This window comes from Homalodisca vitripennis, chromosome 2, assembly GCF_021130785.1.
Source record: "Homalodisca vitripennis isolate AUS2020 chromosome 2, UT_GWSS_2.1, whole genome shotgun sequence".
In the NCBI taxonomy this organism is placed as follows: domain Eukaryota; kingdom Metazoa; phylum Arthropoda; class Insecta; order Hemiptera; family Cicadellidae; genus Homalodisca; species Homalodisca vitripennis.
This window is the reverse complement of record NC_060208.1, coordinates 134,931,358-134,945,298: the sequence shown is the minus strand read 5'-3', so window position 1 is coordinate 134,945,298 and position 13,941 is coordinate 134,931,358. Positions and strand designations below refer to the sequence as shown.

The window sequence follows — 13,941 nt, the reverse complement described above, 5'->3', positions numbered from 1 at the left end:
ACTGTACTCTCCAGAGGCTGCCTTTCATACTTGTCGTTCCTTACTATATGAAACAAAACTGTTTACATACGTAATGGTATAAAGCTAAAATTGAATCTTTCCCTTTATTATTATTGTACGAATTTAAAACTACTTTTTAATTCAAAAATATTGATTATTTAATGGCTATCTCTTATAAATGAATGCAAGCTATATCTTTTCAAATTATTTATGCAACAGGATAACTGTTAAATTAGATAATAATGACCAACTTAAAAAGAAGAAAACAGTTCCTAACTATAAATTGTTTAGTCTTCATTCGAGTTGTTTCATGTTTACGTCTTGAAATTTGGCCTACGACCTCATGGAAAGTAAACTGAACGTCTAGGTAGACATTTTGTGTTGAATTATATGCTTTTGGTAATCGAAGAAACACAAATCAATCAAAAAACAATTGACAAACAACAAATTTCAATCTTGGTATTGGATGCAAAATTTTGGAACCCACGTGTTTACCAAATTTAGTACTATTATTAATGGACGATAAAATTAACTTAAAAATAAAAATATTTTAACAAAAACCTATCAACCAGCAATAGAGAATCAATGTGAAGACGTGTACATGGTCAGTGGCTGGGATATAACCTAAACTAATCACAGTAGGATTTAACCCATTGTAATTTATTTACCTGTACAGGAGTTTACTTTATGGCCATTTTGTGTCTATATATATATATATATATATATATATATATATATATATATATATATATATATATATATATATATATATTTATATATATTTTGTGTGTAGCCGACATGTCCAAATGAAAAACTGAACAAGCATTATTAGTTTTATTGTTTATTTGCACAAGACTGACTGGGAATTATAATTCATAGTATTGGAATGTTAAGTCAGCACGTGATTTGTTTAGAAATGTTAGCAGGTTAGATATAACATAGGATTTATGTTACTCGGGAAAAGAGAGTTTGTGACGGGCTAAGGTTGTTTGAGATAAAAGGCTAAGCAAATGTGGAACTAGGATTGTAGTGTTAGACTTTAAGATTAAGGAGATTATCGCAGAGATAGGGATATTTTTTAAATAAAAAATATTACCACAATGCGAAAATATGTCGCATATCAATTATAACTGATTATATCATACATTATAGTTCCACTTTAATTCGCATAATTTTTATTATTCTTTCTTGCATAACCGTATGAAAGAGAATATATTTAATTTGTGGCTCTTAATTCATTTATAAATCGGGTTATGGATTCTAATGTTTGGAAGTTAGTTTATACAAAACTGTTAAAATTAAGACCTCTCGATAGTCATAGTTATAAGCTTATAGTATTTATGTGGTGAAAACTTGTATAAATAGTACAGTGCATACTTGCTCTTCTATTTACATAAATTATCTTTCATGAAAGTTTCAAATTTATAACTCAAATAGTAGAGGTAGAGGATGTTTAGTTTTTTTCTGGTGTTGGATCTAATGTTTGAAATTATAATCTGTAAACTTACGATATAGTATAAATGGTGGAGCCCTACGAAACAGTTTAAACGAGAGCACAAATTATATAAGATACACTAAATGTGTTGTTTACTTTAAAGTAAATTTGAATATTACCAAGACTCAAGTATCAACTATTTCAATATTTGTACGTATAGAATAACTTTCGGCTTAAATTATTTGTACTTTTTACGAAACAGGTCAGTTTGACCTATGGCCCAGGTCAGTAAAATAATTCGTAATAATGTAGGTCTTCAAAATATACTTACTGTCCAAGATATTTCAGTGCTATAGTTGAGCTTTCCCAATGAAGAATATATTATTTCATAACCAGTTACTGTGAAGCCTTTATAGGTCTAAACTTTGTCATTTTAAATACTATTTCCAAGTCGTAGAATACATCTACTTACTGTCCAAGATATTTCAGTGCTATATTTGAGTTTTCCCAATGAAGAAATATATTATTTCATAACCAGTTACTGTGAAGCCTTTATAAGTCTAAAATTTGTTGTTTTAAATACTATTTCCAAATCATAAAATGATTTACATTTGTCACTGCGCAGTCTGCGGCAAAACTTACATAGTAGATTTTTTTATTTTCTGAATTATCCTAATTACAAAAATAAATTTGTATACAAATTTATACGAAATATTACAATGTTTTAATTTAGAATTAGTCCTTTCTAAACGGTGTGCACCGAAAAGGTTGAAATAAGAAAGGTTGTTAAACTTTGAAGAGAATTTTAAGAAACGTTTCTGCCTCTTCTGTTAACTTAAGATGAGAAGGTCAGCAGCTACTCGTATTTAGTGTCAGTTAAATTGGGATCATGTTTAATTAATATTAAAATTTTTCCAAATGAAACAATAATCCAGGAACCATTTCCTTTATAATTTATTATACTTCACGCAATGCAAAATACTATTTTAGAAATGGTCCGCCCAAAGGTTAGTTATAAGTAAATAAAGAAGCAGTTAATTTTATTATTAGAATATATAAGAATATAATTAAATTTATCACTAGGACATTATTTATTGGTTATGTAGGATCCGAGTTTCTCTAAATGTGAGAAACTCGATGTTATAGCCACTACTTATATATTAGCTGTAAATGTTATCCATAAGGTTGTTTACTATAAATGTAACTTAACCTTTATTTTAAAATTACACAGCTTCCTGCCTAATTAACAGAAAAATTTCAGGAAAATACTTCCAGAATATAGCATATCTTTTTAGCTGGAAGGTGTCACACACATAAAAAGGGTATAAGAAGAAATAAATAGAATAAATTTTGAGCTATCCCGAATTTTATTATTTTACTCACATTATTTGTCATATACCGGGTATTACATTTAAATAATAAAGTAAATTAAGCTTATTTAAATAATAAAATAAATTATAAACTTTATCCATACAAAAGTTTTACTGTAGTTAGTAAATACGTAAACGTTTACCTATGGATTCATACATTTTTCCCCTCCGTTCTCCATATTTCGCTAATAATTAGGACCATTAACGCTAAAAATGGTTTGTGATTAGCTATTATTATCCTTTATGGTGATTTTTGTGCAATCAACAGATCATACGAGAGTAATACTGATCGTTAAAGTAAGCAGGTGGAATGCGCTGGTACAGCATCTCACCATGAGTAGCGGAATGCTAAATTCACTTTTGGAGAAAACTGTTATTATGGTACAAGAATGTTAAGCTTTTGCAACTAATTATATTTATGCATTAGATGTTTCCACCAGTTTCATTAAGACGTAGTGTTATATTGTGTAATAAGCCTACTTACTTAAAGCATTTTATAATAATAAATTACGGGCTATATGACTGAAAAATAATATTTAAGCTACTAATATTTAACAGAAGAGCCATAAAAGCTAAAATACAGGTTTTATTCGTTTCGATTATTGCCTGGTTTAATCATGGAACACATTATAACTCAATTACATATCAATTAGAAATACCAGTGTATATGATTTAAAAAGCTAATATTCTTATTTGCTACAGGCATTACGCATTTATAATACAAATATAATAAGCTACCGATAAAAAATCTTTAATGATGAAATCTGAGATTAGCAGTGAAAAAGACATATTTAACTACAGGATAATTTTTGTTCTTGTGGTTTCACCGTAACAAATGTATCAGCTCCAACCTGTAATACAGGATGGTGCAGAGGAACTTGCTTACTTGCAAATTAAATCGAAATGAAATTAACATATATATATTTGATTATTATTACACAATCGAATACAACATTTATATATTATTTTTACTTAGTTTTAAATATGACGTCACCAGATGACGTATAACGTTGTTAGTGTTATGAAATTTTTAGTCTCTAAAGTTTAACATTTTCCCAGCTTATCGATCGGTACGTTCTGCATAGCTCGACGAGTATTATTCTTAAGTTGAGCCTGGAATTTGGACCAATCATTATTAACCAGTCATTTGAGATAGTCTATGAAGAAATCATCACAAGGGGCTAAATTAGACAACCGTATTAACGAATACGGTTCGACCCTATCTATGGAGATAACGTGGACTGGGAAGTGTCGCCCCAAATCTACAGTTGAATATCGCATTATGTGTGCTAGTACTGTCCTGCTCATTGATGACAAGAAAAGCTCTTCATTCATAAATATGTAATGACCAGAATTTACAGAAACCGCCTAATCGTTTATTTAAAAACCATGGACCAATCATTTTTCCACCACAGTACCAGTTTCTTTTAAGCTTTTTAACTTTGTAACAAGAGACTACTGGCAAAAACGTTTATGCATTGGAAATATTATTTAAACACTGTTATAAAAACCACTATAATGAATAAAGCTGTAAATGTTAGCACGCAATATAGTCGCAACTAGTTGACTTCTTCCACATTGTAAAATAGAATTTTTGCAGTGTCTTGAGAAAACATAGAAATGAACATTACCATGAGTCAATGCGCTATTGTCTTCCAGCCTGTTGTCCGATAAAGATGAACTTATTAAGGAAATGAGTGTATTTATTAAGTAAACTCCAGGCCTTGACTTAAAAAATTGAGAGCGAACTAGTGAAGGTTGGTACATGTAGATGTTCAATACTTGCATACGTTATAATTTGACAAACTACATCTATAGATACATGGTGTGCTTCTTTATTGTTAGAAAACACTTTTGATTGTCAAATTCCAAACAGTTTTGGTCCATAAGCGATTAAATCACTTAAAATTAAGGAAATAATTTTAGGTTTATATTTTCTGGGAGAATTAAATCTTATCAAACCTTTGCTCTATGCACTAACTATAAATTTACATAAATTGCATATAAATTATCGGTAAATGAATTTGGAATATTATTAATCTAAATATTTCGCAATGAAGTTGTGGATTACAAAGTTGTCAGATTAGGAGTCGTAATAATCCTCTGTATAATTTTCATTATTGTTGCATTTTTTTTTTCCAACTCAGACATAAGAATTTGCATACTGCACTTTGGCATATACTTTTGTCCCCAATTGTATATCCCTAAACGTTAAACCAAATACTGCCTCACAAAGATAGATGTGTTTTGTTGTCATTATAACATTGAAATTGCAATGGCAATTATAACGAAGCTTTTTGACGAGCTTTAGATGATGTTTTAAATTGCTGCAAAATGTATGATGCTCATTCTGTTTGTAAGGAATGATAAGGGTTAGCAAATGTGTGCGTTGTTATTATGTAGCATAAGACTAAATAAAATTAAATACAATGACGAAAAGACTGGCGAGTAAGCATTGACAGAGAGCCAACAGAGCTTGTAGGGTACGTCAGTTACGGAAGGAGTGCTCGACTGTTTCAGTCAAATGTTTGGCAGACGTCCTAATCCTAGTATCTCTGTTTGTTTGATTTACACCTGGTTATCTGTTGCCTACTCGATAACCTATGTATATGTGGACTAGTTAAAAAGAATAATGTTTTATTTTAGTCCATGTATTCAGTACGCTCAAATACTGATATAGAAATAGCTGTTTCTCTCGGCTTATCTTACAGTATTAAAACTTTAAGTCCATGTACTACTTAGTGCAAGTTCGTAAGATGGAATATATTGGAATCCCATGAAATTATTCAAACTTAAGTAGGCAACATCGTGTATATATTATTTCTTTAATTATTATGTTTAAGAGAATTAGAGTTTAACCTGTGCCACTGAAGAGCTACCTTGTTTTCTCTAGGAAGATGTATATAAATTAGTCTTTCGATCACATGATAGTTTCGTAATTTAAATATTAGCATTAATGGCCTAATACAAATTTATTATATTCGTAAAAAGTAGCCTACGTTAATTTATGCAAAATATTGAACAAAAGCCTTTTAACTCTTTCTAATTATTAAATGCAAATAAATCTTTATTAAATATAACTTATAATAAAATATAAATATACGATTAAACTGTTTCGAGAAGCCATTACATTTTTCTTAACGTTAAATTAAATGCCAGTTATTATGTGCTTACTAACTGTAGGCAAATAGCAATGATAACAACCGTAATAAGTCCCTAAGAAGACAATGCAGTGGTTTTTATTGCACGCGACCAAAACAAATCTTCCACATTACTACTCGTATCAGATGTCACAACAAGTATGTATTAGCGTTTGTATTAGATAAGAAGCGTTATTTATTAGTATAACGAACGTAATAAAATAAAAACTAATATGAATGATCCTTCTATAGAGTTAGTTTTAGTTTATTAGCTTTATTTTAAAATAAAGAATATCATTTAAAAATTATTGGAAACATTTAAATTAAGAGATCAGTACAACTACTACGCTTTTTGTTATTACACAGTAACAGCATAATTTGTTTGACATTAAAAAAAATAATATTTTGGTCACCGACAAATGCTAGGTATTTTTGCTCTTGTAATAATACTAAAAATATGATATTTACTGTGAGTTACATTTACAATTAGAATAGAACACTCTTATTCTAATCTATTTTTGCTCTAAATAGTTGTTCTGTGTACTAAGACATATTTATGTAAATTACCAATAGAAACAAGCTATGGTTAATCTTCTATGATAAAACATAAATAGTGAGAAACAAATATCATGAGAACGACTGCGAAAGTAGAGTACTTGTAGACACATGATTTAGTGTCCATAGTTAGTTATGATATGGAAAGTTTGTCGTTGTTAATCATTGTATTCAGTGCATTGAACTTAAAGAGTTATTCTTTCAGACTTTTTGTAATAAATGTTTTATATTTTTTATATACTAATCAATCTTCTAGTTCCAGGTATGTCACCGTACTCGTTATTTGAGTGACATAGGCTAGACCTCCCCTTCATTCTAAATAAATAGCACGAAGCACTTAATCTGTTCAGTTTCTCCCAATCTCTTCAAAATAAATGTTTAGACAAAGATTAAAGGTATTTATGTCAAATCTGCAAAAATTCGTCTTGATTTTTATGTGGCCGCCTTCCTGATCTCAGTCCAGACAATATTATCCTTCACCACCCAATATTGTCTAAAACACTCACTATATGGGTAGGTAAACTTTAATTTTAGCACGTTTAACTTTTTAAATTACACGTATTTAAATAAAAACAAAACCACCTAAGGTTTGTTTTTTTCTTTCGCACCATTGTAATATTTAAAGATTATGACTTTAACTATCTCTAAGTTTAAGAAAAAATGTTAAATTGGTTTAAGCATTCTGAAGAACCGTGATAGGTAATTTAAAAGTTAATATAAAATCTATATCGTATATAAAATACGTCCATTTTTTGCTATTTCGTCCTCTTGTTTTTCCGGAGATTACAAGTTCTACAAAGCCGCTGCCATGAAAGTACGTCGCGGCCTGTTTCAAAAGAATTGTATTACAGAGACGGACTTACTTTTAAATATGTCCGTATATATTTATTATGATTTTTAGGCAATTTTATATTTGTTGTTACTTTTTGTTGTGTCATCGGTCAATCGTGTTCTAGTGTGGTTGTTGGTCGTGTCTGTATGGTTTTATTCTGTGTATGTCTTTATTCGAGTTTCTGCATTGATTTTTGTTTCGACAAAAGTATTTGACTAACGCGATGGAAAGGAAAATTACCTAAAGACTGAAGGCCCGTCGAAGTTGAGACGGGCTTTGTACCCGTTCCGTTTGGTTGTGATTTTTTCAATTTTCCAAAAACATTTTATTTTTATTCCTTATTGCACCAAAGTTTTAACATTTTTTTGTATTGGAACAAAACTCTTCTTTATTGGGATTGAACAGCATCCACATCTTGTTCAACTGAGACAATTGGTTTCACCTCCAACATAATCTTCGCAGCACAATAATTTACTGGACTTGTAATGAAATAAATATCCAGTCTTTTGTAATTGTTTCCTTGTTGTTTATCTTACATAAATGTAAAGATTTATTTTTAAAAGTTCTTCAATAAACAAGTTAATTTAATAATTTCAAATATAAAGTTCCTTTTTTAAACGTATCTGTTTGGGATATTATAGTAGAATAAAAAAAATCTTTGAATTTTAATAGAGACCATTTTAACCGCTTTCGTCCTGTGTACACGAGGCTAATGGTACATTAAAATAATTTAGAATAGTATTGATTAGTATTATTAAAATCTTTATAAGTACTTTACATAAACTAAGTTACATAATAACGTTTAATTTTAAGAAACAAACCAGAGTCCAGACAGTTCAATAAAACAGCGCATCTTGCCATATCTGTAGTCAAGGCCCCATTAAAATGCTTTCTGTAAATGGATCTTACTAGATCCTTTGTTTTTCTACATACTCTAGGAGAGAGCGCCAATTCATCATCCAACTCTGTGTATGTGACCGTCCAACACCGAGAGTGTTTTTCACTATGGTTCACAATGTAATATTTATACGTACATGTTTATTGCATTACCTATTTAAAAAACTATTTAGAGACTCCTTTGTAAATGCTTTTATTTTAATTTTAAAATAAATTTGTATTGTATAAACAAAATAACCATGATAAATATAACTTTTACCTTCTATTTAAAATATTGAGATTACTATTTACTTAAGTATAAATAAATTAATATTATTAATTCAAAAGTGCTTTATATTTTTAAGATATTCGAATCACTTTCCAAGTCTTACCTTTCTTGAATATCCTTTTACTCCGGGAGAAAACTTGTTAAACTTAAAGGTTTAGTTTTTAAAAGTTTTTTGTAATGAATACAGGTTATGTTGTGTTTACCCTTAATTTAGGGGTAATTTAAGATCAGTTTTGAGTTGTAAGGAAATTATTTTACTTGGCAGGAAAGTTACATACATAACTAAAGGAAATAATGGGCACCAATACTTACCCAATAATATCGTTGTGCTCACAATCCCGTTTATCTAACGATGATAAATTATTGTACCATAGTATCTATGGTATAGTACTTATTGACATTCGAACCTCACGTATATATATATATTAGTTTTGCTTAATGTGCAGAAGAAACAATCCTTAGGTAAATAGTTTAAGTTCTATTATGTCATTAAATCTTTTTGAAAAAAATTAAAACAATTTTCCAAGTCTGGTACAAGTGTACCAGACTTGAAAATATAAATTTCACTTAATATTTTATCTTTTTAACTATGAACAGGCCATTTCCTACCTGACATCAAAGATATGTTGCTAATGCGTTTAAAAATATCATAGGACCATTGAATCACAGCACAAGTATTTCCACTAAGAAATGTACGGTACCTCCACATTGGTCGTATGAAATAGTTTATAAAATAGTGTGAAGTAAAATTTAATGCTGGAGATGGATCTCATTCACTATTACATTTATTTGAATAGTGAATAAGATCCATCGTTTTACTCTATGTATTCTGTACCCCAACAAAATACATTGCTCTTAAAGAGGGAATTGCTATATTTTTCTGTAAAAACTACTTATCTTTGAATGGTGTTGTTTGACGTTTAAAAACTATATTATAACAATGTCCCTATTATTTTATTTCAAATTGCGTGGAAAGCTAACGTGTACAACATTATAAATTGAAGTAATAAAACTGCGTTCTAAATCACGTGCAAACCATCCATCATTTGGTTCGTAACTCTGGCTACTTGCCAAAATCTAAAGTAATCCTTCCTTGCTTCTCTACCGACAATTTTCTATTGTATACAGCAGTTTAGTGGTATTTTATTTAACAACACATAGAACTAGTGACATGAAAACCATTTCTACGTAGATTTTTCTTGAGATAGTTTTTTTTTTATTTTAGTTAAATGTTTAAGTTAAATTTAATAAGAAACTAAATTTTAATACAAATCTGTATAATGAATTGTAAGGCAGTGCCTATACTCATTGTTTACTGCAGTACATATTTATGTAACTATTATAATGGTCCACTTCAAAGCAACTCACGTGATAATGATATTTCTTATATAAATACGAAAAAGACGTAAGTATTACCTTTTATTTTATATGGGAATTAAGTACACACAAGACATTTATGATAATGTATTCTTTGCTAACATTCTTCGTTTGAATATGATAATTTTCGCACGAGTTACATTACATTTGTTATTCATACTGATATAAACTAAATATTTATATTAACTATACAAGCTATAAACATTAAGTTATTTCCTTTAGGAGAGTTCTAGCATTACGCCTTTCTAGATTAGATATGAGTACTTTGGTGTAGATTTAAGATAAATTTGCTATTTACCGTTTATTATACATTTAAATTGTATAAAACTCCCACCTTTGTTATCGTTTGACAGAATTCGGCTTTTCAGACGTGTGTATGTATATATTTTTGTTCATCGGGGAAACTGTATTAAATCAATTATACTATTTACGTTGAAAGTTTTCATGCATAAAAGTAAAAATACCAGCATATAATATCTCTGAGAATTATAATAAAATGTTAACTACGTAACTGTAATTGAGAGAAATGTGTAAAGATGAATCTGTAAAATAAACCTTATTGTATTGGAAAATGTAGGCGACTAAAACATTTCACGGCAGTTAATTCTGTAGCTCGTGAAATTCCCTTGAAGAGGAATTACTATAAATAAAAATGAAGGATATCACTCGTTTCTTCGTGTAATTAGGAAACGTTACGATCGTTAAGGTCTAATGAGTGCTGATAAAACTATTTACAGTCTTACTTATTAAATAAGGACCAATATATTTCAGTCTGTACTTATCTTTCTTATTTCATTAAGAGAATAAACGATCTCTATTCTGAGAAGATTTGAGTGGGCTAAATTTATTAATACAATTACATATCGGGCGTTATTTGAAAGCTTACTTTACATGTGACTTTTGTGAAGTATACCTCAAAGTTGGATTATGGGCCTAGAGCTTCCAAAGTTCTTGTTTACATCTTAGAAGAGTATTTTCGTTCAATTTAATAACAGACTACTAAACAGGGCACTGTTTCTCAGGTTATTCATAGACTAATAACGAACTTATCATCAGCAGAGGTATTAAAAGATTCACTAAATACCTTCATGTTAGCTTATATTAGTAACAGTTTAAACTAATAATCCTACTAATAATAGAAATGGAAAAGTTTGTGTTGAGTTTATTTGTATCATGCTCAATGACAGATAACTTAAAACTTAAAATCAAAACCTACAGTGCATGATTTTTTTTTATTGGTTGGAAAAAATTTATTTCGTTAGAAAAATGGTCTTATACATCATAGAAAATAGTTTTAAAATTCCACCACTCATAGAGTGCAAATAATTTGGAAATTAAAATTATGTTCCATTTGGCAACAACATGCAGTGTGCTGCTCTACAATATACCTTGTTATGCACACAATGCATGCTGTAGCCATATGGCAACGAATGATATTTCATCACAACTTTAATTGTATTTGTTGTTGCATATAAAAACAACACATATTACATTTAAAACACATTTTTATTTCTTATTACTAACATTTCCTTTCAAAATATGATATGTCACAACCTTACATTTGCCATTGTCTATGTTCGGGCCTGACAATCTCAGTGCCTGACCAGTTATCAAAGAGTATGATATTTGACAAAACAGTTATTTGTTTTGTTTAAGCACAATGGAACTGTACACTTAACACACTTTATAACAGTAAACCCCTTGCACTGTTCCATTTTACAACGCTGTTTTTTTTCTGTATGGTCTGGCCAGTGTCCAATGTTGTCCAATCTGACTTCTTTAGGAGGACCAGAACAAGCCACAGCTTTCTTAGGTTTCTTGCTGGCAAGTGAGGGGCGGCCTCTTGTTGGTGTTGTTGTCATTCCGAATTTGCATAAACTTTGAGCTAGTTGTAACCGGAACATAGCTAGTTTTAGGTGTGGTTCTTGTCTTTCTTTGTGGACCCGGACGTAAATTAACCATGCATTTACAACAGTTAAATCCAGCAGGTGATAAAACAGTCTAATGTACCATTTCTTGCTTCTCTGGATTATCTTATATCTCCCAAGGAGACTATCCAGGAGGTCAACTCCACCCATATGTCTGTTGTATTCAGATATTATACTAGGACAGTTCACTTCCACATGCAATTTTCGAGATCTATCATATCTCCTGACTTTTGTTTCTGGTTCAACCCCTGCAAATGTTGACAGGAGGTTGACACACTTATTGTCTTTCCAGGATACTGCTGCTATCTTCCCATTCTTCATTTCACCCACATACTCCACTGATTGGCCTCTTACCATGGATTTTTGAGTTTTTTTGTCAGGAAGCGGACAGTCTGGTATACGATCTGTTCGTACGGTTCCAACGCAATGTACACCCTGGGACAACAAGTAGTCACAAAGGCTAATTGAGGTGTAATAATTATCAAAATATATTTTATGATTCTGGTGAGGTTTGAGGATTCTGGTAAGACGCACAACGGTATTACCGGTTGCTCCGATGTCGGGTTCATTAGGCAGCCTTTCCTCTTCTCCTTCCTGGCCAGTGTACACCTCAAAATTATACGAAAATCCAGACATACCTGACAGTAAATACAGAATAAAACCATATTTATTAGGTTTTTTTGGCATGTAACGAATGAGAAAATGTCGGGCTTTTGACGAGCACATCTGTTCATCACATGCAACTCTCTCCTCCACTGGAATAGAATTGAATCTCTTCCGTATGGTTTCAATCACAGGTCTTATTTTGTGCATCCGATCATGGCCAGGTTCGTTTCTTGGTACTAGTAGAGAATTATCGTTGAAATGCAGAAACTGTCTGATCTTCTCAAATACATTTAGTGGTAGGGTCTCTACAAACAAAGATATCGATATAGATCTGTTCCAGTACAATCGCACATTGCTAATAGGCATTATGGACGAAGCAATACACAGTCCAATGTACTTTCGAACATGCTCCTCGGTCACTACAAATGGGTTGCTTGGATTTGTTTGAGTTGAAAAAAGAGAACTTTGTGATGCTATGTGTTCAATAAGTTCTTTGGGGAAAAAATACAAAAAGAAATCTAGAGGTGAGTCAAGGACCTGGACATCATTGGGTAATTTACATTCACCTTTGAATGTACATTCAATTTTTGGAAGTGCCTCTTTCTTCCATGCCACTGTAGATCTAGTTTTACTTACTTTTTTGGGGGGTTTTATATGTTACACTCTTAGTATAAACTCTTTTGGCACTGCCTTTTGAAGATGTGCCAGGTTTTGGGTTTACAACAGAGCTTCTTTTTTGTCTCATATGTTTTGCCACTTTCTGTATCGGAAAACCTGTAGAAGGACTCCTCATCCGTTTACAACCTTTTCCTAAAAGAGGAATTGCTGTATGATCAACTGTAGAGCACGTAGAGGATTCAGTAGCTATTATAGACACACTTGGATGGTCAATGTCAGGAGTAGGCCTAAGTTTAGATGGTGAAGTGTAACTATGATCTAATATAATATTTTTAATAGTCATACCGTTTTCTTGTGCGTTGTTTATTCCCACCGTCAAGTTTGTGTTATTTGTTGGCCGAACAGCAGTCATCATATCATCTATGTCACTATCAGATTCAAAGATCTTATCGATATCAATTAGTTCACTATCACTGGCTCCTTCAATAAAATTGTCCAAGCAACTGGTGTTTTCAGCATCTATGGGTTCCTCTAAAATATTTTGTATTTCATCCAGTTCCTCAAATATTTTATTAGTATTGAGCTTAGGATCACTGTCTTCCTCGTCTGATAAGCTTTCAACTTCACTTTCGTTGAAATCAAAAATATCGGCTTCACTGATATGGTCTTTGTTCGTTTTGGGACCTATAAATCTAACGTTATTTGCCATTTTATTTATTAAAATTAATAATAACAAACTAAAACATTAATTGCATAGATAACCTTTTCACAATAATTACAGTAACTGGTTGACATCAGTATAAATTGAGATTATGTTCATGAATACCTATAGTAGGCTCACTGCATACTGTAGCCAAAAGTCTACACTCACATTTTGCACACACATCCACTTGTAAACCACACAATGTCATTGAA

General features: G+C 30.9%; 1 protein-coding gene across 1 annotated transcript; it reads right to left on the bottom strand.

The window, feature by feature from the left end:
* Positions 1–11,484: 11,484 nt before the first annotated feature.
* On the bottom strand, positions 11,485–12,774 carry LOC124355814 (piggyBac transposable element-derived protein 2-like). Its single transcript, XM_046806969.1, has one exon. The coding sequence runs from the start codon at positions 12,772–12,774 to the stop codon at positions 11,485–11,487; it is 1,290 nt and encodes a 429-aa protein (XP_046662925.1).
* Between the last annotated feature and the right edge of the window lie 1,167 nt (positions 12,775–13,941).